Below are 23,551 nucleotides of genomic sequence, written 5' to 3' on the forward strand. Positions count from 1 at the left end.
ATCACCCTTTGTGCCTGTACTTTCCTAAGGAGAGGAGCATTTGATAACTTTAGGAAAAAAAATAAATAAAATAAAGCAGCTAAACACTGGTTAGGAGCTTTAATGCAAAAAAAAAAAAAAAGCTTCCACAGAATGCAATCCCAGATCCAAAAGAATAATTTCTTCCATAGTACATTTTCAGGAGTTGAGTTTATTTTTAAACATAGATAATGATACATCTTCCATATTGTACAGACTGTCTGCTTAATTGTCTATTATTGTAGCTTGAATATTAGTTACTTGAATACAAACAGCTAAATACATTGACAAAGATAAATGAAGCTCTAAAAGAAATTAATGAACATCTCCCATTGTGAATGAGTTTTTCTTCTGTGACTACACTCGGATTGTGTTAATATAAACTTTCAGGCACAATATATTCTCTCACAGTGGTGTTTTTTCATCTGCATGATAATTTTTTTACATAATTATATATGGATTCTTTAATTTGGAATGTCTTTTTCTGCAAATTGTTCACAGAACAGAAGTTTAGAATGACCAAACCTGACACTTACAATCATTCTGGTTGATAGCTTATGTGGGATTTTCACACAACTTTCTTCTTTTATGTGTCTTCTTAGTGTTCTGTTATACAAATCAAATGAAACAGAAAGCTTCCTTGAGTCTTGAATGTATAAATTATTATGAATTCCAACCTACTACAACATGAGCAACAAGAAGATAGCACATCCCGATGGTACAGGACACGATCATCATGGGGAAACCTAACCTGAAACAACAATAAAAGAAAGATCAATAATAATAATACTATTAATAACAAAGCAGTGACAAAAGCATGGATGTATTGTGAGATTATGACAAGGAGTCTAATACTCAACCTTACTTTTCTATTTCTATCCTACTTAAGAGATTTGTGGAAATCAACATCATTTCGTTGATTTCAATGCATCACTTTCAATTTACTTTGTCTCACAGGTAAAATAACAATTCTTAGAAGTTATGCAACATTGGGATAGATCATCCAGTATCACCTAAGATCAGATGAGCAACCCTAGGATATCTACTAGGGTAGAAATTCTAATTTCTGACTTAATCTATGGCTCAAACTCCTTAATTTTTTTCCTTCTGAGCCGCCATCACATAAAGATAGTATTTCTTTTCTGTACTTCTCATTAAGTTTTGAATCAAGAGCTGAACATTAATGAATGGTTGGAAATAAAGCCCAGACAGATGTATAAGCACTAAAACTGTGCTGTTCAGTTAAAAACAGCTCTTTGCTTTACATCACAGATTAAGCTGTTCAGACCACAGCCATTATATTTTACAGCTTTCTTTAGATTGACAAACACGGGCAGCAGAGATGGACAACCAGAAGGGATGTTATGGAATTCACTGATTCTTACTCTGCTAGTTTTGTAGGTCTTCCACATCTGTGAAAAGAAGGGAGTTCGTTTTCCGAAACTTAAAAAATGTTGTTTTGTAGCACTGAAGGACTATGAAGAACCACTACTGTGATCACACCAATTTGTTTTATGTTACTAAAATTATAAGGAGAACTTTGATGAGAAATGATCATGTGACAAATGAGACTCCTTATGTAATTTCTTTTGTTGAGTCCAGCCAAGATTTTCCATAAACCTCTCCAAAGTGTGGTAGTGCTCTCTGAAGTGCAGCCTTTGATTTATTCTCTTTCTTGAAGTAAGACCTACTTATTACATATGGGTATATTAGCTGTGTTTTTGCTTGCTAGGAGCCTTTGAGAAAGTTCCAGGAGCCCATATATTGATGATAGGAGAACACCATTTTCTGAGCTTGAGTGCATGAATAACACCTTATTTTGGGAAAGTACAGCTAAAAGAGGCCTCTTGGGACATTTAATCTCTCCAACACTTCCTGAATATAGGAGAAAATTACATAAAATGAAAATTAAATACCTCAGTGTCTCATTGTACTCTACCCCCTCCACCTCCTCCTACCTGCAGCTGCAATGTTGCTCTAAGCATTGTGATATTCAAAAGTCACATTTATTTTGTTGCTGTTTTGCTGAAAAACTGACTGAAGAAGGCATAGATGTGACCAACAGAACAAAGGAACTCATCATCATAGGTTTAAGTTACTGATAACAGAATTCATCTCAGGAACTCAGATCACAATCTACCCTCAGCCAGATACACAAAAATCAGTCCTAGCCTAGAAAGCTGACTGAACAATTAGGAAAACAGAACAATTCAAACATTCCGAAGCAAATATTGGAATTACTTAGCAAAAAACAAGCTTTCCCACAACGCTAGCTGTTCTTGACTCACTATCAGAATGAAACTGAAATCTACTGTTAGAAATAGAGGCAAAAAGAGGAGGAAAAAAAAAAAAAAAAAAAAAAGGAAACACCAGCAAGTTTGAAAACGTTAGAGGGACAAAACTGTCAGGGCTAAGAGATCATCTCATTTCTGATTCCTTGACATCCCTCTGAAAAGGCTGTCATCATCCTGTGTCCATGAACATGCATTTCCTGTCCCAGAAGGACAGTTCCAGTGCCTAGCTCAAGTGGATTTCTCCTCCGTTTCTCTGGGATTTAGGACCTGGTGTGCCAAACTCCCCTAACTTTCTGGTAACAGGCATTATTTTTTGTATTCTAGCTTCAAAAGCATTAATGTTAAGCTGGTATATGGAATTGGGAAAGCAGAAAGGGAGAAGAGGAGAGAGAGAAGGGTTGGGTGTGTTCAAGTGGTGAAAGCTGAGAATATTTGTTAAAAAGGCTTACAGGAATTTCACAGCATTCAAATATTCCCTCAGAAGTCTGAAATATATTTGGAAGTGCTCATTTCTTTTTTGTTTTGTTTTGGGTTTTTTTTCCAGATCAGCATGTGTAATTATGTTGCAAGTGTTAAAGTTTGACTATTTAGATCCTTGCTTTTGAGCGACTACTTGGAAAAAAAAAAAGAGTCATTATTCAGATCTTTAACATTATTGTTTTTATTCAGAATTCACTAAAGCTGGTAACATTGCAAAACAAAAGAACAAAACCTATTTACATTGGAATTATTTTAGAAAAAGCAAAACAAAACAAAAATAAATGAATTTGATGGCTAGCCAATTGTTCTGAATCTTTCCTTCTTCATCTGAGCATGTTTGATTTCCAGTCCTCCCTAATCTCATTTACATAAAAATGTCCAGATAGGGCAAAAACAAAAGAAAAGGCAGCAATGGCTGTAGAAATAAAATAGCATGGCTATGAAATCTTCCTACATCCTTCAGTATATTTCATGAGTGCTCCCTGCAGCTGAATCCATATGACAGACTGGTGAAGTGGAGACTGCTGCAACTCTCACAAGAAAACAGTTGTTATTTGACAGAAAACAGAATTTTATTGACCTCACAGTTAGCAAGCAAAGAACTGGTACTGAGAGAAGTGAGAATAGCACAGATCTTAATCTGTACTAATACAACCTAACAAACCTCCCTGGGGAACACACAGCAGCACAGCAGTGAATGGCAACATAATGCCTTTATGAAGATTTGTGATGGGATGGAAAAATCCAAACAGGTTTAACAGTTTCTCAACCGCTAAAAAGAGAAGAGACTCAGCATGAAGGGTGTCCATGCAAGAAAATGGGTGGATTACGCAGGATCTCATACAGACATGCAGGAGCTGTAATCATGCCCCTACTCTCACAGTGGGAGCCAAACTTGCAGCAAGAGCCACACACAGCCTGGATGGTTGTGGTTGCCATCATTTAGCATGGATGGTTGCATAGAGCCCAGCTATGAAACCATTACTCTTGTGACATGGACAATTTCCTCTCAACTTGAGGCCTGAATATCAGGACCACTAGCCTGAGCACAAATGTAATTGCATCAAATTTTATGTGGAATTTGTGCCAGGGAGAAAGGAGATGAAGATCACTCCATGAATATTAGTTACTGCAGAGACAGTCAATTACCCGTGTCAGATCAGTGCCCAGCTGTGCTATCGCTCTACCTCAGGGGAAGACACAGCTCCTGTCTCAGGCTACATACAACATAATGTTTAGGTACCTACGTTTTCTTTAGTTACATCAAATGTAAGAGCACATTTTAAAATTTGTAAAAAAATGTAAAATTTACTTTCCACCAATGCTCATTTTCAGCATTCACCTTGAAGTGATAAAGTAACACGTCAATTGTTGTTCCTGCCCAGGAGAAATGATCAGTAATGCTTGGTAGTTCTAAAATCTTCTTCTCAACTAATATGTCATGTTAGTAAGAAACACTAGTCAGCATCTTCATCATGAAAATACATTTTTACAAGATCTTGTAAAGGCAGCACATCTGGTTACACCATCTAAGGGAAGAGGGCAGACACATCCCACACTGGGCAGCTTTTTCACCCCTTGTGGCCATTGCAGACAGGGAGATACACAGGTCCTGAATAGCACGAAAGATTCACCCTAACTCTCTGTAGCCAATTCAGGGAAAATGCACTTTTCACTGCTTCAGAGAGGAAGGGATTGGTAACAGGACCTAGCATTTCCCCCACTTTCTCCTCCTCCTCTTCTTACCAGAATTTTACATGCAAACCTGCAATCTAAACAAAAATCACACTGCTTAAATATACACAAGCAGATGTTAGTTCAGTATGAGATACTAGGAACATTTCAAGCAGCAGCCCCAGGGAGTTGTCTTGGACAAAGTTTTGCTTATTAATAACTTCAGTGATCCAGTAGTGAAAAGCTTGCAAATCACCCCAGTGCAGGAGAAATGTCAGACTCTGTGGAGAACATAATTCAGCATGTTCTTGACAAATTAAAACAAGAATTTGGAATGGGTAAGGTGAAACTCTGTAAAGAAAAGTGTGAAGTATGCATTAGGAGAAATCAAACACAGGCACAGAAACCAGCAAGGAAAACAAAGCTTTTTCATGGTAATGATCTAGTTATTTTTGATCCAGCCTCATTGCAAGATTTCTGACCCTGTATTTAGAATAAAAGGAAACTGGTAGGTGATTATTTTGAGGATAAATCCCATTTATAATTAGTACCCACAGAGGTGAGCATTACAGTTTTCTTAGGTTAGAAGTTTATCCAATATAATTTCTAAATAACAACAGAGAAGCCTTTGGGGTCAAAGTTGCATTTTCCTGAACAAACTGATCTCTTGCCATACCATGCAAAAACTAGTTTGTGGTGCTTTAAGAGCCAGTAGGACCTACAAGGTACAAGACCAAAGTTGATCATCTTGTACTGCCTAATTTGGGGCATGACATATGAAACACTCTTACCCATAAAAAAGCCACCTACAGGCACCACCACCCTGACAGTTTCTAACTACAGACAGCTAGCAACTTACACAGCCTGTATATCCTCTGGGGTACCAGTGCAAAACCATGCCTGCAAGGAAGTGGGGAACATTCAGTCATTACTGACTGGGAAAGCAAAAGCAAAAATCTCCTAGGATCAAACATTTGGCAGTGAAAGAATTCTGGAGGCAGCCAGCGGTAAGAGTTAAAGCTAACTTCTATTCCGGCTTGCACACACAGTTTAACACACAACTTAAATTATACTGACGAGGTTTACATCAGGCTTAAAATTTTGTTCTTCCCACTTCATATCAGTTCCATTCTGTACGCTCTATAGAAGATACAACATTCTCACCCATCTACTGGCTCCCTTTATTCAACACAGTGCAGCACACCTGAAGCTTGCCATGTCATCTGAAAATATTTCACAAAGAACAAATGATGGATAATTCTCATAATTCCTGGAAATTCTCTAATCACATGCAATGCCTTGCCCTAGAAATTTGCTATCATAAGTTCATTTTTGAAAGCACATATACACCTATGGAAGCAGCCTCAAGAATGAGACTCGGATGTGGGTATGATGAGAAGATATGTAAAGTTATTTCCAAATGACAGGGAAGTTACATCTTTTAATGCAGTTTCATAATTTTATTTGCAAAGTAACTTGAATTTCTTTCCAACAGTAGGGTAAAACTACAAAATTCATGTATCTTAATGAAAATGATATCTCATAACCCTCAGGAGTCAAACGAAAAATCAGCTAGTTAACAAAGCTTATGCAGGTCTTCATAAGTTATAGCCTAACGCAGTAAGCAGTAAGCAAATTCTTTTTCTGCATTTCAGCTAAGATCACACAGCATAGTGAAATACTTTTGGGAAAAAAAAAAAAAAAAAGAGACAAAATTACCTTTATAAATTTAAGACATGATTGTGAATATGGTTGCTTCCTAATTTATTCAGTATTTTAGATTTATATAACATTATCTATAAGTTATTTCAACTAACAATCCTAGATGTAAAGCTAATTTTATTGTGATATTTTTGCTGTCACATTCTGGAGAGACATTCTCTAAGATTATGTTGATTTTTCATACTAATTTTTAAAAAATGCTCAGGATTTCATGAAAAACAATCCATTTTTACTAACTCTGCTTATTAATTCTTTAGCTTTTTTCTTTGGCTTTTGGAAGGAGTAGAAATTTAAAGGAAAATTTTTTAATTTCTTGACTTAGTCTCAAATCCACTAGGAATTCTGCTCTTTGTTAATTTCTCTGTTTTTATCATATCTATGGTCACTTTACTGTCATCCTATTTCTTCTTTCCTTTCCTTGCAGTGCAGACTGCCTTATGCCCTTCCCGTCATTTTGGTTGCCAACCATTCCATTATTCCAAGTCTTTGATGTACTGATCCACTCCAAGGGAAAAGGGAAGTATAGCCTTTACTGTTATTTTCTATGCTTAAAACAAAACAAAACAAAAAACTAAGAATATTTATTTCATGCCCCTGACTGCTTCAATTCTGACACGTTTGTAGTAGGCAACTGCAAGACCCCCCCATGAGATGTGACGCGATAGGACCTCCCCAGCTCTATGATTGATGTGTGGCACATGCTTTAGGGGCGTAGACGAGGCACATAAGGTATATAAGCTAGAGTTCACATGTAATAAATGCCATTTTGCTGTTCATCACATTGGTATATACGTGCAGTTATTTGGTCCTGACCTGGTTAGGGTTAGTAGCGTAGGAGGCAATGCAACACATGTTTTCGCTCAAAAAACAGGTGGCTAAAACTGCCAGTGAGCATTAATGCAACATTAAATTGATGCGAAATTCACATAGTCTAGAATTACATAAAAATTACCATGTTCTTACCTACTAGTTACCACACACAGGTGTTACTGTGTAATTGAAATCACAGAACAAAACCTATAATCCTGTTTTCTTCTGATTGTTAAAATTATTATAATTTCTTGTGATATTTTATCTGCTTTGAGTCTATGCCAAGATTATCCATAGAGTCACTGAAAGAAGTTCAACTGAAATAAGGACAATCAAATCCCGAATAAGAAAACCTAAAGGTATTAAGTTTTGCCTCTTACAGTCTAGAAGATCTAGAAGCAACGTTTGCTGTAACCCTGACTACTAGGTGCAGAACAAATATTAGTCCTTTCTTCCTTGACCTTCCAAACTTCTGACTGCCTAAATTAAAAACTGCATTCATTGCAAAAATGAAATTAATTGGTCTGCCAGCTCCACCTGGAAGATTCAAATCACTATTAATAGAATATTTACTGCAGAATCTGTTTAGGTCTCTGTGTTACAAATGGGATAAAATACAGGGCTGTTAGAACAAGGGACTATGGTAACTATCCAAAAGTTATTCATACATGGAAAGCTAGCAACCCCTATGAGATATAACGAAAGAAAATGGAAAACATGTTAATTCAAGCTAAAAATAATAATAATAATAATAATAATAATAATAATAATGATAATAATAATAAAATAATTGAATGTTACGAGAGACAGAGAGAGACATTAGCTGTTAGAAGACAACAGCATCTAGATCTTCCATTAGAACCTAACATAAAACTCCAATAGGAATCGGTGAAGCTACAAACACCTAGGCAAAAGTATAAGCTCCAATACAGAAACAAACCTGAAAACACAGAACAGTGACATTTTACAAGGGAAAAGCAACATAGCCCTCACAAAACTCCTCAAGTTAATTTTCTAACCTAGATTAACATACAATTTAGCAGTGGTGTGAAGTGCTCAAAACCTCATGTCTAGGAGACAACAGGAATGAAACAGCAACTTTTAGCATTTATCTTTAGGGACTCAGTGGCCAGCAGAAATATCCCACATTTAAAAGAGGAAAAAAAAAAAAGACTTTGGACAAGCTCATTAGTACCACAATATGTAAAGGAAGCTACACTCAGACATATGTGCACATTGAGATGAGTTTTACTAATCCACAGAGCACATAAAATCTGGTTACTTTGCTCTATAAATCAGGCCTTTGAATAATTATATTACAGAAAGAAGCATATGCAAGCCAACGTTTGGAAAAATCTCTTAACTTTAAATCACTTGTTTAAGAATAGGAATAACCTCGTTACTAATTTAGAAAACATAAATAAGTGCTGTTCTGGATTAGGAGTCAAATAGCTAAATCAAGTGATCCCCGCTCCGCAGATACAGACTCTCCTCTGGAAGAAATCCAAAAGCCAACATAACAGTAGGATGGTATGGATTCTCAGGTTTGTTCAACTTTGTAGAACCCATGCAAGTTTGGGCTTTTTTTCTACTGACGTGCCCTATGACATGAAATACACGTCAGGGTCCCCAGCAGAAAAGCCGCAGCTTCAAGTAAAACTTCAGCAACTCTTAACATGATACAATTATCCAAAGCAACTAGCAAGATTTTCCCAAGTTTACTACCACTTGCTTTCTATTTGACTATCAATATCCAGGCCAAACCAACCACGTTTAAACATCTCAGGCATATTCTTTCCTCAAGAAGGCTTGCATTAGCCTCCTGACAAGATAAGGGCCAGAATCATAGAGAACAGAAGATACTCCTGCACTGAGGAGGGCCAATTGACATTTTCCTTCAGTAAGGAAGGAAACTATACCAGTAATTACTTAAAAGAATGTATAAAGTGATCGTGACAGCCTAACATATCCAATTTATGCAACTGAAATTATCACATACTAGTCTAATTTTACATCAAGTGGGCTGGTATTTCCTTAGTGTCCAGAAGAAAGCACATTAGTACAAGATGTTGGCATGCAGAGGGGCTGATCAAATCCACACTTTTGTAAACAGAAAGCCTTTACAAAATCATGATATGACCACCAGACTTCATTCATGCAAGGAAATTTTAGATTCTGACCTCCAGTATCATTAAATCTTTAAACAACTAATTAGAGTGGTTGACTTTCAGTGTTGCTAGATTTCTTGAACTATTAAAAAAAAAAAATCAACTATTGTTTTGCTTTGCTCTTTAAAAAAATGGAAAAGAACTTTTGTGTGCTAGTAACTTCAACAATATCTGTATACAACTTTGACCATCAGTACTATATCACAATGTCTAGAAATAATATCCTGAGAAAATAAATGTTGCCAATACAACATGACTTAGGTTACACTAGTTGCTTTTCTATTTCCAGTAAATTAACTGAATAGAGTGGAATTATTTGGACATGTATTTCTTCTTTTTAATTCACATTTTTCCATTTAAGGAAAAATTAGTTTAATTCACTGCTGTTTTACCTTGTTTTACCACAGAAAACAGAAGAAAGATACAGCAGAGTGAAAGTAAAAACATGTACAATTACATGTGTTTGTCATCGTATTCTTTATCATACAAAAGGCCTGCATCATACAAAGGTCCTTCAAGCACTTCTGCTAGAGATCTTTGTATGTAAACAGCTTTCCTGAAGTTTTAATACAGCTAAAATCTACATAACTCTATAAAACCTAAATTGATTTATACCTACCACTATATCAATAATTCTATCTGTATATTTCATAAAAAGAGTGTATTTTCTCTTTTTCATCAATAGATGTTTCTCAAAAAATACCACAGTACACAAGGTTACATCTCCAGTGCAAGCTATCAAAGCTATGGAAGTTTACATTCAAAGTAATAACTCCATTCTTTGCCAGGTAGTGTTGTTATGACCATACATGCTGAGTGATATCATATGCTGCATCTTGACAAAAACAGTACAACATTGACTGGTTTTTTTTTCATCTTTCATCTGAGGATTTTTTTTTCTCATTTTTTCTCATTTTTCTCAATGTCGCATACTTGCTCTTATTTCTATGCTTCGTGCTCCAAAGAGACCAAACCATTTATTTTTACTGGCTGCAAGGGTGCAGCTAGACAAATGTTTACCTGTACAACAAACTGAGATGAAATAAATTTGGCAAATTTAAATTTGCACACATTCTTGAAAATTCTCAGTTAAACTTTAATAGTTTCAGTTCACATGAGTTCATGGTCCACTAATGTTGATATTAAAGAGAAAAACTGTCAAGAACATCTGAGTACCTAAATATCCACTAAAGGTCCATACATTGGTGCTTTAACTTGAAAGGTACTACAGGCAGACAAGTCTTTCTATTCATTAAGTGTAAGGGGAACACATTCTACATAGACAGACTAGTTCCCTTCTTGCTTGCTAAGAGCTGCAACACAAGATTAACCCTGGTGTAAAGATTCATGATGCACTATCAGTAATTTCTTGAATTTATCACAGCTTCACATCACCCTCAGATGGACCATTATCTTTTAGAAATGCATTTTTTCTCTACATCCACCAGATTGACCCCAAAACAAGTTTGATCCTTAATTCATTGCTTTTGACTTTGGTATGAAAGCTTCACATCATTCTAAAGCCTAAGGAACAGAATTATATGAAATTGACTCAGCTCATTACAAAACCCATACTTATTCCTCTACTATGAATCCATCCAGTGAAGCATAGCTGTGAGTTTTAAGGTAAGAAGATTAATATCACCACAGACAACTAGAAGAGAAAAAATCAATGAACTACATCTTCTGCAACAGTATTTTAAGAGACTTGGGTACACATTATAGTATAAATAGAAAACCTTGATAATGCTGGTAGTGAATTGTTTTCATGAAAAGTTTGAAAGGTTCTGATATGCACATTCAACTAATGGACTAATACAAAACAAGTGAGATTCACAGTGCAAAAATGAATGTGTTAGGACTGCTAAAATAGGTTTTGCAATATTTAGTTGTTGCTTCTGTGTTTTTTGAAACATTCAGTGTAACAGAAAATCTTTGACAATGATATGCTTCTGAGAAAGTAAATAAGAGGCTTACCTAAATTTATGACAGAACAACTTTCTATGTTCCAGACTTCTTTGATACACAAAGCAGCGTTTTGTCTATTATTGAAATAGTATACCTACCACAAGATGTGTGTATTACTTTATTTTTATTTTCCCAAAAAGTAGGTCTTAGTCACTATCAGTTTAAAATTAATATTGTTAAGTAACCATTGCCATTTTAGCCTTTCTAACTGCTACATATAAACTTAAAATTTCACTGTTCCTATTTAAGTAACCTCTTCCACTGCAGCTGACCAACTGCAAGTGTTGACCAGGAAATTGTTATTCAAGTGATATACAAATGTAATGTTGCTTAGATTAATGTATGCCTTGCTCAATGCCCCTGAGTGCAGGCATCATAATAATTTTAGGTTACCAAAAATGACTACTAAGTTAAAGTAATAAAAAAAACAAAAAATATAGTTAATACAACCACATTTTTTATGTAAGAAATAATGGCTTTCACAAGAAAATAAAGCTATATCTACTACCCTGAGAATAGTACATATACTACACAACTACTTTGAGTTGTTCTTATTTCAAATGCCTTATAATGAAGATAATACAAATATTACATCTTTCTTTCGTCTAACCATCTTACTATACACAAGGGGAGATTGACCTCTTATTGACAGAGGGAAGACCATCTTTTTATTTCAATTAAAATACGAAGTTATCAGAAAAATCTGAAATGTCATGTAAAAGTATGATTCTGATGTAATTCTGAATTTCTGTATGATGCTTTGGCAAGCAAACATGAAACAAGGGTAAAGTGAGTTTAAGCTGAGGTGAATTAATATAATCTCTCTCAAGAAGGCCTATTAGCCAAAGTTCATAGGCAAATATAAGTAATCTTCAAACTGCCAGTGTTCTCAGGATTTCCAAGTCTTTGTGTCCCTTTCCGCCATTTAAGTGACCCTTGTGTTTGCAACTCATATAAATTGTTTTGTAAAACAATGTATAAAGATGCAAGATTTCTCTGAGCAATATTTTCAATACAGCACTTCCTTATTCATTCTGTTGATTACCAAGGTACTCTATTTATGTACAAAATCACTTTATAATTTTTATATTCTCTGAATAAGTCCCTTGTTCAGAAATGATACTGTCTAATCAAATTTAGCATGTTGTAATTAACTGCACACTAGGCACTTGATGTAATAACTATGTGAAGCTGCAAAAAGTAGTGACTCTTTGGATAACAAAAAACTATTAATACCAGCACATATGACATGTAAGAGTTCAGATATGCTTTGCTCAATAACAAAAACTGTATACAAATTTTATGAAATAAAACCAAGAAACTGTCTCAAGACAGTTTGGCTTTGCATCTCTCTAAATCAAATGACAAAATGTATGAAAGTGAACAGTTATTTCACTAATACTCTTCTTATAATCACTCTCATATTAGGCTGCACTTGCTCCCTACTCCAACTCCCCTCTTCCACAAATTCACTTATCTTCAATTTAAGACAGTTCGGCAGAACATGACTTTTTTTCACCCTGCTGTTTGTGAGCTCAAACCCCATTCCTGGGCACACAGCTCATACTCTCTGCTCACTCCTGGGGAGGATGTTGGCCTCACACCAACCAATAAAACCCTTAGTTCGACAGTAGTCAGAAAAGCCAGGAGTGGCGCTAATCATCCAGAAACACCCAAGAGGATTTGGAGATTTGCTTCTCCAGATAGGGAAAGTCAGAATCAGGTAAGAAAGGAGATTTTAAGTCCAGTCTCAAAACAATGCACAGTGCTCTCATTTCAGGGAGTAGTAGGGTGACTGATCAGCTACTTGTTTCTTTAAAATCCGAAGATGGAAGCAATCAATGTATGTTTAATTCAGATGAACTATAAGCAGATGAACAAAACACTCTAGCCAAACCATCTTATTTCTATTACTACAACATCTGTTCCTTCATACAGAAGTTTTTGGCTGCAGTCCCTCCTTGCTAATCATTCCTCTCTGCATCTTGCTGAATTCGAGTGCTGCCTCTGTTTTTCATTACCCAATATGTTTGTTTTGTCTGTTGATCCTATCTTTAACACTACACACCCCTTCATGTCCTTAACCACTGTTAGCCTTAAAAAGCTAATATATGGTTAAAAGTTATGCACTGGGGATACATTTATACAAGCCTAAATCTGAGCTACCAGTCTTTCTAGAACACAGTTTGCTTTCCGTTACGTTTTTATATTAGGATGAAATGAATTAGTGTCCAAAACTTATTTCTCTCTACTTATGAGAGCCAGGAACAATTAGTTTAAATAAAGATCTCAATGCTGTAGAATGGAAATGTGAGGTGAGATCAGTCTCACCCTTACTGTCAAGCAGGTCTGTGAACATTGGGAAGTAATGAAGCCTAACTTCCTACCAATTTATGTCTAACAAATTTGTGTTAACTTTGATTGACTTTCCTTATAAGAGCTGGAAAGCTTCAACCGAAGCTTTCTTCCATAAGTTAATATGATATTCTCCTACAGGGTTTTATTCATTGTGTAATCTGTGGGCTCTGACTAAACTTTTCCTCAGTGGAATACTAATAAAGTTTATTTTCCTCTTCCCAGCCACCAACTTTGATGGCATTTCAGGAATGTTAATTATATTTCAGAAATTAAGCTCCCTTTCCCCACAGTCCTCTCCCCTGTCAAACCTGTTTGAAGTTGATAAGCACATTCAGAAGTTACTATGTGGGAGACACACAGACACATTCACAGCAGTACGATTACACAGGAAAGAATATGAAAAGTTAGGGTGTGATGAAAAGAATGGAACAAAAGGCTTTTCAAACGCTTTTTTTTTTTTTTTTTTTTCTTTTTTACGAGACCTACTTGTAACAAGTAGCTAACTGATCATGAGATGTGCCAAACGGTTTCTATGATTAACTCAAGAATGGTTAGAGAATCCACCTTTAGATGTGCATATATTACATAGTTCTAGTGTCCAGCTTCTCAGAATGCTTATAGACATGGGAACATAATGGTGAAGAGAAAGAATCATGAAGTTAAAAGTGAGCATGAATTAGAATGCATTTTTATCTGAAATTTCATGCAGTCCCTAAGGAAATAATTTAAACACAAGTCTAAAATAGTAGTTAAGCTATCAAAAAAGAGAAATGATCACAGATCAACTGCAAATTTCAAAGCTGTTGACACACCCACAAAATACAGCTCAGAATTTAATAATAGAAAAGTGAAGTTTCATTTACCAAAATTTTGTAAAGTAACTGCATGAATTAATTAACAATCTCTAATAAACAATCTCTAATGAAATCCAAATACAAGGAGCATTTTAACCAGTATACTACTGAGGCATATACCTGCTGAACATGAAAACATTACCAGAATAGGGGATAGTTTGTTACTATTACTCCAAGGGATAGTACTTCTTCATGCAGTTTGTATTCAGAAGTTACACATTCTAAATACTGAATATTGCTCAGAAATCTCACAAATCCCATTTTCTTCCAGCAGTGTACCTTACCTATGAAAAGTCTAGGTATTCTTACAATGAAAAATATCTGCCAAAGAACAAAACAGAACAAAACAAAACAAAACAAAAAAAGCCAACCTGCTTGTATGCCTTGATTGAAAACATTAAAATAAGAAAAAAGCATTTTTACTTTTTTTCCAAATGCAACTACATCATTAGTTTGCACCAAACATAGCATGCCCTAGTAGTTAAAATGGAAATAAACTTGCACCAGTGTCACAGAAGCAATTTATTTAATGATTAGCTTCGGCATGTATTTAGTATTAAAATTCTTCTGTGCATTGACACACTAATTGCTAGTACTTCAGACTATATGATTAAATATACTTTGTGCCCAAAGAATACACTCACTAGATTTTCTGTACAATATTCAAAACATGATAATCTTAGAAACCATTTAAGTGAGGAGAAGTTGTACAATGCCAGAAAACAAAATTCAGTGTAAATATATGAAGTGACTTTGTGATTTTGTGACAAGCAGATTTTGAATGTTGGTGTATTAGGGATAAAACCTTTTGTTGACATGCATGGATACACATTTTTGGCTGGGAAAGGAAATTAATTTACCCTGTAAGCCAAAAGGCCTTGCAAGGGCAATGTGGAAGATATATATTACTTGCTTCCTATTTCTCTTTGTGAAGAGAATAAATTCTGTGAATTATTCGCAGCATTTGTTGGTGTCAGCTCTACATTCTATCGCAAATCATGTAGCTCTCTTCTATGCTAGTATATATAAGTGTTTCTAAAAATAGGATTATCCTCAACTAAGCCATAATGCAAACTTCTATAGTCAAGCACAGATTTAATTTCAGGCATCAGCTTGACCCTCAACCTGTTTCCTTTTTCCCTTCCATCAGAGACATAAACATTACAAATACTTCATATAACTAAAGCATTTCATTCTATTGCCAAGAAAATAATTCTCATCAAAAAGCATTCTCCCAACTTCTTACGAGAATCCAGAAGCAATGTATTTTACTTGTTCTCCCATTTCTTCTTCTTGACTTGGTTGCCTGTATTCCAGGTTTGGATGTTGATAAGAGTTTCATCTAGCTCCCCACAAATCTCTCTTCTAATGTGCTTTAAAAGGTACTTCATAGCATTGTCTCTTGCTAAGGAGATGCTGTCCTTGATCTTCTTGTTCCTCTTCCACTGCCTCTCATATCTGATAAATTTCACCACAGACTACATACAACTCAGCAGTGTTCCCTGTGCTAAAAATTCACTGATCTCAATCCTTCTGATTAAACTAACTGTAATTTTTTTTAAATTAGTTTAGTGCAGCACTCTGCCAGGCAGTTACTGATCTCCAATGAGGAGTTTACTCTGAATGGTAGCCCAGCACACTCCTCATTTTCTCCCTGAAATCTTCTCCTTCACTTCCTTTCTTCATAACACTTCAATTGTACACTTTACCTTCACCTATCATTCTAGTTAGTTTGGATTCCCATCTCCTCACATCCAACCTGCACCTAAAACTCTTGCAGATTACCTCTGCATAAGTAACTATTTGCATAACTAACATGCTCACCTAGGGCTCTCTCATGTCAGTTTCTCCACATCCTTTCCTCAGGCTTCAAGAACAGAACAAACAGTTCAATGATTTCAAAATTCGCTTTACATATTCCCAATAGATTTATTTTGCATAAAGCAGAAGCTTTTTTAATTTTCATAGACTATCAAGGCCTATTCTTCCCCATTAATTATCTGTTTATTAAAAGCAAAACATTTCCAGCCGTGTCCTGGTGTCAGGCCTCATCACCATTGGTCATATTTTTTATTTATTACTCCTGTACTCCTTCCCAACACTAGTAGGAATCCTCTACAATTCTCTGTGAAGTTACCTTCCAAGTAAGCCTCATTCCATTTTGTCCTGACACAATGCCATTACTTACCCATACTAAGTAGGTTTTTTCCTTGATTGTATCAATCCACAGTCCACAGCATCACTTATTATGGTAGTCTTTGGGACTGATAGATAACTCTTAGAATCTAGGGAACTGAAGCTCTGTTACATTAATTTATATACCTGCATCTTCCTTCAAAATGAATTTTTCCCTGAATTACATTTAAAATAAATGAAAATAGAATGAGAGGAAAAAAAAAGAGAAAAACAAAAAGAGGTAGTATCAGCAACCAACAGGTACTAGAATAACCAAGTGATTTCTGTCCCAAAGCTAGACAAATGTCCCGAGAGTAATTTAGTGTTTCATAACCAGACTTGTAAACATCTGCAAGACAAAACTCCATCTGGCAAAAGACAATTTCTTGCATTACACTTCTTGTATTGCCTTCCAGGTCATGTTAAATTACTGAAACATGTCATAAATTCTACACATAGTCCAACAGAGTCTTCATTGAGAGCACACAGTCTAAATATTTCTGAAGTGCAAACGACAGACTGTTTTTGCTGGTGTTTGGCTCCACGTAATTTCTGCTGGATATACATTACCTAAAGCGTGTCAAATCATTCATTTGGCAGAAAAAAAACAGCTTTCCTGGTTTTTCACATTTTAAAATAGTTGCCATAAAAGAAAGATTTTTGAACTTATTAAGACAGCTTGCTTTTGCTGTATATAATCATAACAGCAAAACTTTGAAATCGAAAAAGCCTGACTTCAAAACACATGAACCACCAATAGTACACTCCTGGTGGCAGGATAGCCAGCATATTTTGCTTTTCAGGTGCTTCTGCAGATTGATTATGAATACACTCCTACACATTATGAGATCCTAAACATCTACATGACACTGATACAGTCACCTGCTATATTCAGCAGTGTGGAATTCAACACTAGATTTAGCAAACAAAACCCAGGAGCATCATGTGTAGCTATCTCTGAAGGAGATGGATGACTGCAGCAGAGGACAGGAAGTTCCATGGTATGGTTTGGTATGGTTATGATCTCTCAGAGTTTAGCTCTCCAAGACAAATGAGGGGACTCAAAACCAATAGCATCACAAAAACTCAATCCATGAGTAGATTTAACCACTCAGACGTACAGGGCTTTTTCATGCCATTCTATCTCAACCTCAGCAGATCAACCTCCTTTGACAAGGCCAGCACTAGTACAGGGCTACAGCACATTCTTTACAATCCGAACGCAGCCCATGTCTCCAATACCTGTGTCACACATGGGACAATAAGCATTTAACCTTCTGTGACATGCCCATGGGATCACAATGCCATCTCCCAGTGCCACATGATAATATTGCAGCCATGCTCTTGTCATTTTGATTACATAACTTTCTTCTAATGTCCATGTCGAAAATGGAACCTCTCTCCTCATCTGCTGCACAACACAGGAGGTTCCATGCTCTAGTCATGTTCTCCTCTGGGCCTCTGCCTCTCCAAGACAAAGGAGGGACACAAATTCTGTTGCATCGCAAACATTCCTTTCATCCTGTCCATTTCAGCAGCCAAACCTGCCGTGCCCTCTGTCCTGCCCTCTTAACTCAGCCTCTGCACACCAACCTCCTTTATCCTGGCCATGGCGCGTACAGGGCTTCAGCTCTTTCTATCACCTCCCTATGCAGCCCATGTCTCCAATACCTGTGTGACACATGGATCTGTGAGCATTCCGGCTCCTGTGACATGCCCATGACATCATAAGGCTGTTGTGATTATCTGGTTCCCAAATAGCAATTATGACTGTTCTGTTGAGATCCAAACAACAGATTAATTGGATATTTTGGAAATACTTATTTTTTGTCTTTCTTTTACACCTGTGTTTATTTCCATGTGCATGTTTTTACTGAGATTCATTATACTGAGGTTAAAGCCATTCTCCCCACTTCCGGTTGGTTTAAAGAGACTTACAAAGTGAAAATAAAATCTGTTTAATGTCAACATTCTGTATTTTTCTTTCACAAAATCATGTTTTCTTTCTATTATAAGTTTGCATAAAGATTTACAGGACTCTCTTTTTAATATCTACCTGTTATTTTATTGAAATGAAAAGATAACTCTGATCACACTACTTTAACCCATGTTTATCATTTTCAAACGTGCCTTATATTTCCAATTTTTTATTTGCACCATTCACTACTCATTCTAACAATAATAAATAACATGGTCACATGCAGTAGATCAATGTCTTATGCAGACCACAATTATCTGTGTATTCCAAAATTCCATAATTTTCTATTCATTTCCAAAAGGGGAGTCATCCAACACCTACCAACATAACTTGCATGTTCTGTAGTTAGGCTTAAAGAATGGCTCTAATATTATTTGAAATTGTAAGATCCCGAATTTAGCAAAAACCTAAGGTATGTAAGTTCTATACCCCCTGATTTTATGATATATAAACACTGGGCAAGTAAAGCACATGAGAATCTAACACTTTCCAGCACATTTTCACTGGGCTGCTATATATTTGCATAAAGTATCAGGTCTTTGGCCAATTCAAACACACGCGTACATGTTAGGACAGCTTTTAAAAAATCAGCCAGTAAATGGAAAACCAGTTCTAATCTCAATCACTTTGCTATCATACTTCCTTGATCAAATATTTGTGAGTTACATAAACAAAACTTTTTATATAAACTCTGACCCATTCTATTAAAATTATGCTTTACAATAGACATTAATTACTTGGTAGAAAAATAGTTCTGTTTTATTTCTAGACAATGAATTTTAAATATGTCCAATAGTCTTGTTTTTGAGTAGATAAAATGCTTTGAGAAATGAGTTGATAAGCTGAAAAAAGTCAGACAGTTTATCTAGAAATATATTAACACCTCCATTAGATTATCTAAGAGTGCATCCCCCTTCAGTGCTGGTGAAGTAAACATAGGTTATTATTCGACATTCAAGGAACAATGTATGCTTTCATATCAGATTATCATTTTTATGACAGCATCTAGGTAGCAAAACATACGTTGTGGATACCAGCAGGGAACCTTTTCAACTGAGTCCACTAAATTAAAATATATATATTAAACCAGAATGGGCTGATTAGATGTCCATTATAGATTATACATGCTATATCACAAATTCAATATTAGCAATTGCAACAATGATATAGAAGGAAACAAGCAGATAAGAAAATGAAAGATCAGAAATTTCATTGTTCTTGTACTAAAATTTAAGAGGTTATTCAAGGAGGTCACAGAGCTAAATGTTACTGAATGAATCACTAAAGCCACGAAGAAAAATATTTCAATCATGTATCTAGAGCAACATATAGGCAACAAAAATTAATAAAACTCCACATCATTTCCAGTGTATATTTTTGCCCCTGGTCCAGCAAAGTACTTTTAAAAAGTACCACCTGTAACCTTTTGATTTTACTAGAATCATAGAATAGAAATGATCTTAAAGATTATCTAGTTCCAGTTCCTTACTATGGGTAAGTACACCTCCCACTAAACCAGGTTGCTCAAAACCCCATCCAACCTCTCACACAGAATCACAGAATCACCCGGGTTGGAAGGGACCTCAAGGATCATGTAGTTCCAACCCCCCTGCCTAGCAGGGCCACCAAACATACACATTCAGATCAGGTTGCCCAGGACCCCGTCCAACCTGGCCTTAAACACGTCCAAGGGCGGGGCATCCACAACCTCCCTGGGCAGCCCGTTCCAGGGCCTAACCACTCTCCTTGTAAAGAACTTACTCCTAACATCCAACCTAGATCTTCCCTCCTTCAACTTGGATCCATTTCCCCTAGTCCTGCTGTTGTCAGCCCTTTTGAAGAGTTTACTCCCCTCCTGGGTGTAGGTTCCCTTCAGGTATTGATAGGCTGCAATGAGGTCACCCTGCAGCCTTCTCTTCTCCAGGCTGAACAAGCCCAACTCCCTCAGCCTGTCCTGATAGGGGAGGTGCTCCAGCCCCCGATCATCTTAGTCGCCCTCCTCTGGACCCTTTCCAAAATCTCAATGTCTTTCTTGTACTGAGGGCTCCACACCTGGACACAGTACTCCAGGTGTGTCCTCTCTTTGAATACTTCTAGGGATGAGGCACCCACAACCTCTCTGGGCAACCTGTTCCACTGCCTTATCACCCTCATAGTGAAGAAATTCTTTCTTATATCTACTCCTACAGTTTAAAGCTACCACTCTTGTGTTTTGCTACATGATCTCTCAAGCTTTCTTGTAGGCCCTTCATGTGGAACGCCACTAGAAGGTCTCCCAGGAGCTTTGTCTTCTCCAGGATGAACAATCCAAATTGTCTCAGACTCTACTCATAGGAGAGGTGCTCTAGCCCTCCAAACGTTCTCATGGTCTACCTCTAGGCTCTCTTCAACAGCTCCATACCTTTCTTATGTTGGAGGCTCCAGAGCTGAATGCAGTACTCCAAGTGAGTCTCACAAGAGAGAAGCAGAGTGGGAGAACCACCTCCTTCAGCCTACCAGATGTGCTTCTTCTCATGTACCCAGGATACAGTTGGATTTTTGGGCTGCAAATGCACATTGCTGGATCATTGAGCTTCTCCTCAGGGCTGCTTTCAATTTGTTCTCCTCCCAGACTGTATTTGTGCTTGGTATTACCCCATCCCTGATGCAGGACCTTGCACTTGGAAAACCTACTTGAATGCAATGAGGTTCCCATCGGCCCACCTTTCAAGCCCTTCAAGGTCTCTCTGAATAGCATCTCTTCCCTCCAACCTATCAACCAGACCACACAGCTCATGTAATCAGAAAACTTTCTGATATTGGACTAAATCCCTCTACCTTTGTCACCAACAAAGATGTTAAGTAGCACTAGTCCAAGTACTAATGTTTGAGGAACACTGCTTATCACTAGTCTCCATCTGGTAATTGAACCACTGACCACAACTCTTTGAGTGCAACTATCCAGTCAATTCTTTATTCACAGAGAGGTCCATTCATCAAATCCATGTCTCTCTAGTTCAGAAACAAGGGTGTTGTGCCATCTGAAAACTAGATATGCTAGTGGGCAGCCATGGCACTAGGAACTGTTTCTAATTTTGTATATTGTGTGAATTTGAACTACCAAAACGAAAGTCATACAGTCTACATGATTAAGCTCATGAGGATATAAGGAAAGATTAGCTTCAGATTTACCTTTGACTTTCAGTAGAGCTTGTGTTGCATATACCCACTGTTAATTTCAGATTATTCCAATTTGTCATTCATTCATTCTTATTCATTGTTTTCATGGTTTTGAAGACGACATGGTAATATTTCTAATTATCTTGGGTTTGATAAAAGCAATCTTCATTGCAGTCAAAAATCCAGGAAGCCTTTTGTGATCCTGAACTATATGTAACAAGTCTAGTCAGTGGGAAAAGTACAGAACTACCATATTTTATGCCATGAAGGCCCTGGGCAATAACCAGATGGTATTTGATTTATTATTCTTGCATGAGGAAGTTTTTTGTAATGTTAATGTTAAGTGGCAATGCAATTTAATATGATAAAACTCATAACAGCTTTGCCATTGGAATACTCATCTGTATGTTTATAAAGACAGAATGTGTTCCTCTATGAACAAACATCATGCTTTCTTAAATTGTGATTTACAACAAGTATCAGCACAGCACATACATAGCAATGAGAATTCTTTCAGAATACTGTTTCATTTTCAACAGGAACTTATGTGTGTTAACAAATATTTTAGCCATTGTCAATGAAATAATTTATACATAAATAGTCACATTTAGTGGTGAGATTTCCAAAACTTGTGCTCATAACAGGGGTTTAACTAACTCATTTTTCAAAAGTAACACTAGATGGTACTCATGTAAGGAAGAATAATAGATCATTTATTTAGGAACTTAACAAGGGATGTAGGAAGGCAGAAGAAACAACAATTAAAAAAGAAAGGATGAAAGATGTAAGATTATGAGTCCAATGAAAAAAATATTGTAAGGACATTGGTTTTTTTATACACTAAAAGTTATGTGTCATGTATCAATATTTCTTTGTATACATGCTAGAGTGTATTTTTTTACCTAAGAGCTGTTAATAAATTAACTGTACATATGGCTTATCAAAGGCACAATTTGTATTATTTAGCTTTTGGCCATGGCAGTATATGGCTACTTTTAGTTTGCTAAAAGAATGGAACTTCCATAAAGTAATTAGTCCCTTCTCAGGATATTCCTTAAAGATGTTAGGACAAATCTTTTTTATGTTTAGGACAAAACTTTTCCTCTCCACTGCATAGGTGTGATGGGGAATATTTCAAGACAAACAATACAGAATCACAGAATTGTAGGGTTTGGAAGGGACCTCTGGAGATCATCAAGTCCAATCCCCTTTTAAAGCAGATTCCCTATACTAGGTTGCACAGGAAAGCATACAGATGGGTCACAGAATCACAGAATGGTTTGGATTGGAAGGGAACTTTAAGACCATCTAGTTCCAAACCCCCTACTATAGGCAGGAACACCTCCCACCAGATCAGGCTGCTCAAAGCCTCATTCAGCCTGGCCTTGAATGGAGGCCATTCAATCCTGGGCAATCCTGTGCCGGTGTCTCACCACTCTCGCAGCAAAGAATTTCTTCCTAATATCTATTCTTAATCTACCACTTCCCCTCAGGTCTTGAATATTTCAGAGAAGGAATAACTCCACAGCCTCTCTGGGCAGCCTGTTCCAGTGCTGTGTCACCCTCACATTAAAAAATTCTTCCTCATGTTCAAATGGAACTTCCTGTGTTGCAGTTTGTGCCTGTTCACCCTTGTCCTGTCACTGCAGACCAGTGAAAAGCATCTGGCCCCATCCAGTTGACTGCCACTCTTTAGCTGTTTATAAGGAATGGTAAGATCTCCTCTCAGCCTTCTCTCATACAGGAGATGCTCCAGGCCCCTAATAATCTTTTTTGCCCTCTGCTAGACTCTTTCTAGGAAATAATTTTTGAACTGGGGAGCCCAGAATTAGACACATTCTTGCTGAATGGCAGCACAGCCTCCTGGTGCGTCACCTGCTTCATATTATCAGC

General features: G+C 36.6%; 1 protein-coding gene across 1 annotated transcript in view; it reads right to left on the reverse strand.

Moving 5' to 3' along the window:
- Positions 1-681: 681 nt before the first annotated feature.
- The window catches only part of OCA2 (OCA2 melanosomal transmembrane protein), a 177,617-nt gene continuing 154,747 nt past the window's right edge, over positions 682-23,551 (reverse strand). The window contains exon 24 of the mRNA XM_042867669.1: positions 682-769. Coding sequence (XP_042723603.1) covers positions 682-769 — 88 coding nt within the window. The remainder of the gene's footprint in view (positions 770-23,551) is intronic.

The sequence above is a fragment of the Lagopus leucura genome, unplaced genomic scaffold, assembly GCF_019238085.1.
Source record: "Lagopus leucura isolate 7727_CA_CO unplaced genomic scaffold, USGS_WTPT01 Super-Scaffold_100001, whole genome shotgun sequence".
NCBI lineage: Eukaryota > Metazoa > Chordata > Aves > Galliformes > Phasianidae > Lagopus > Lagopus leucura.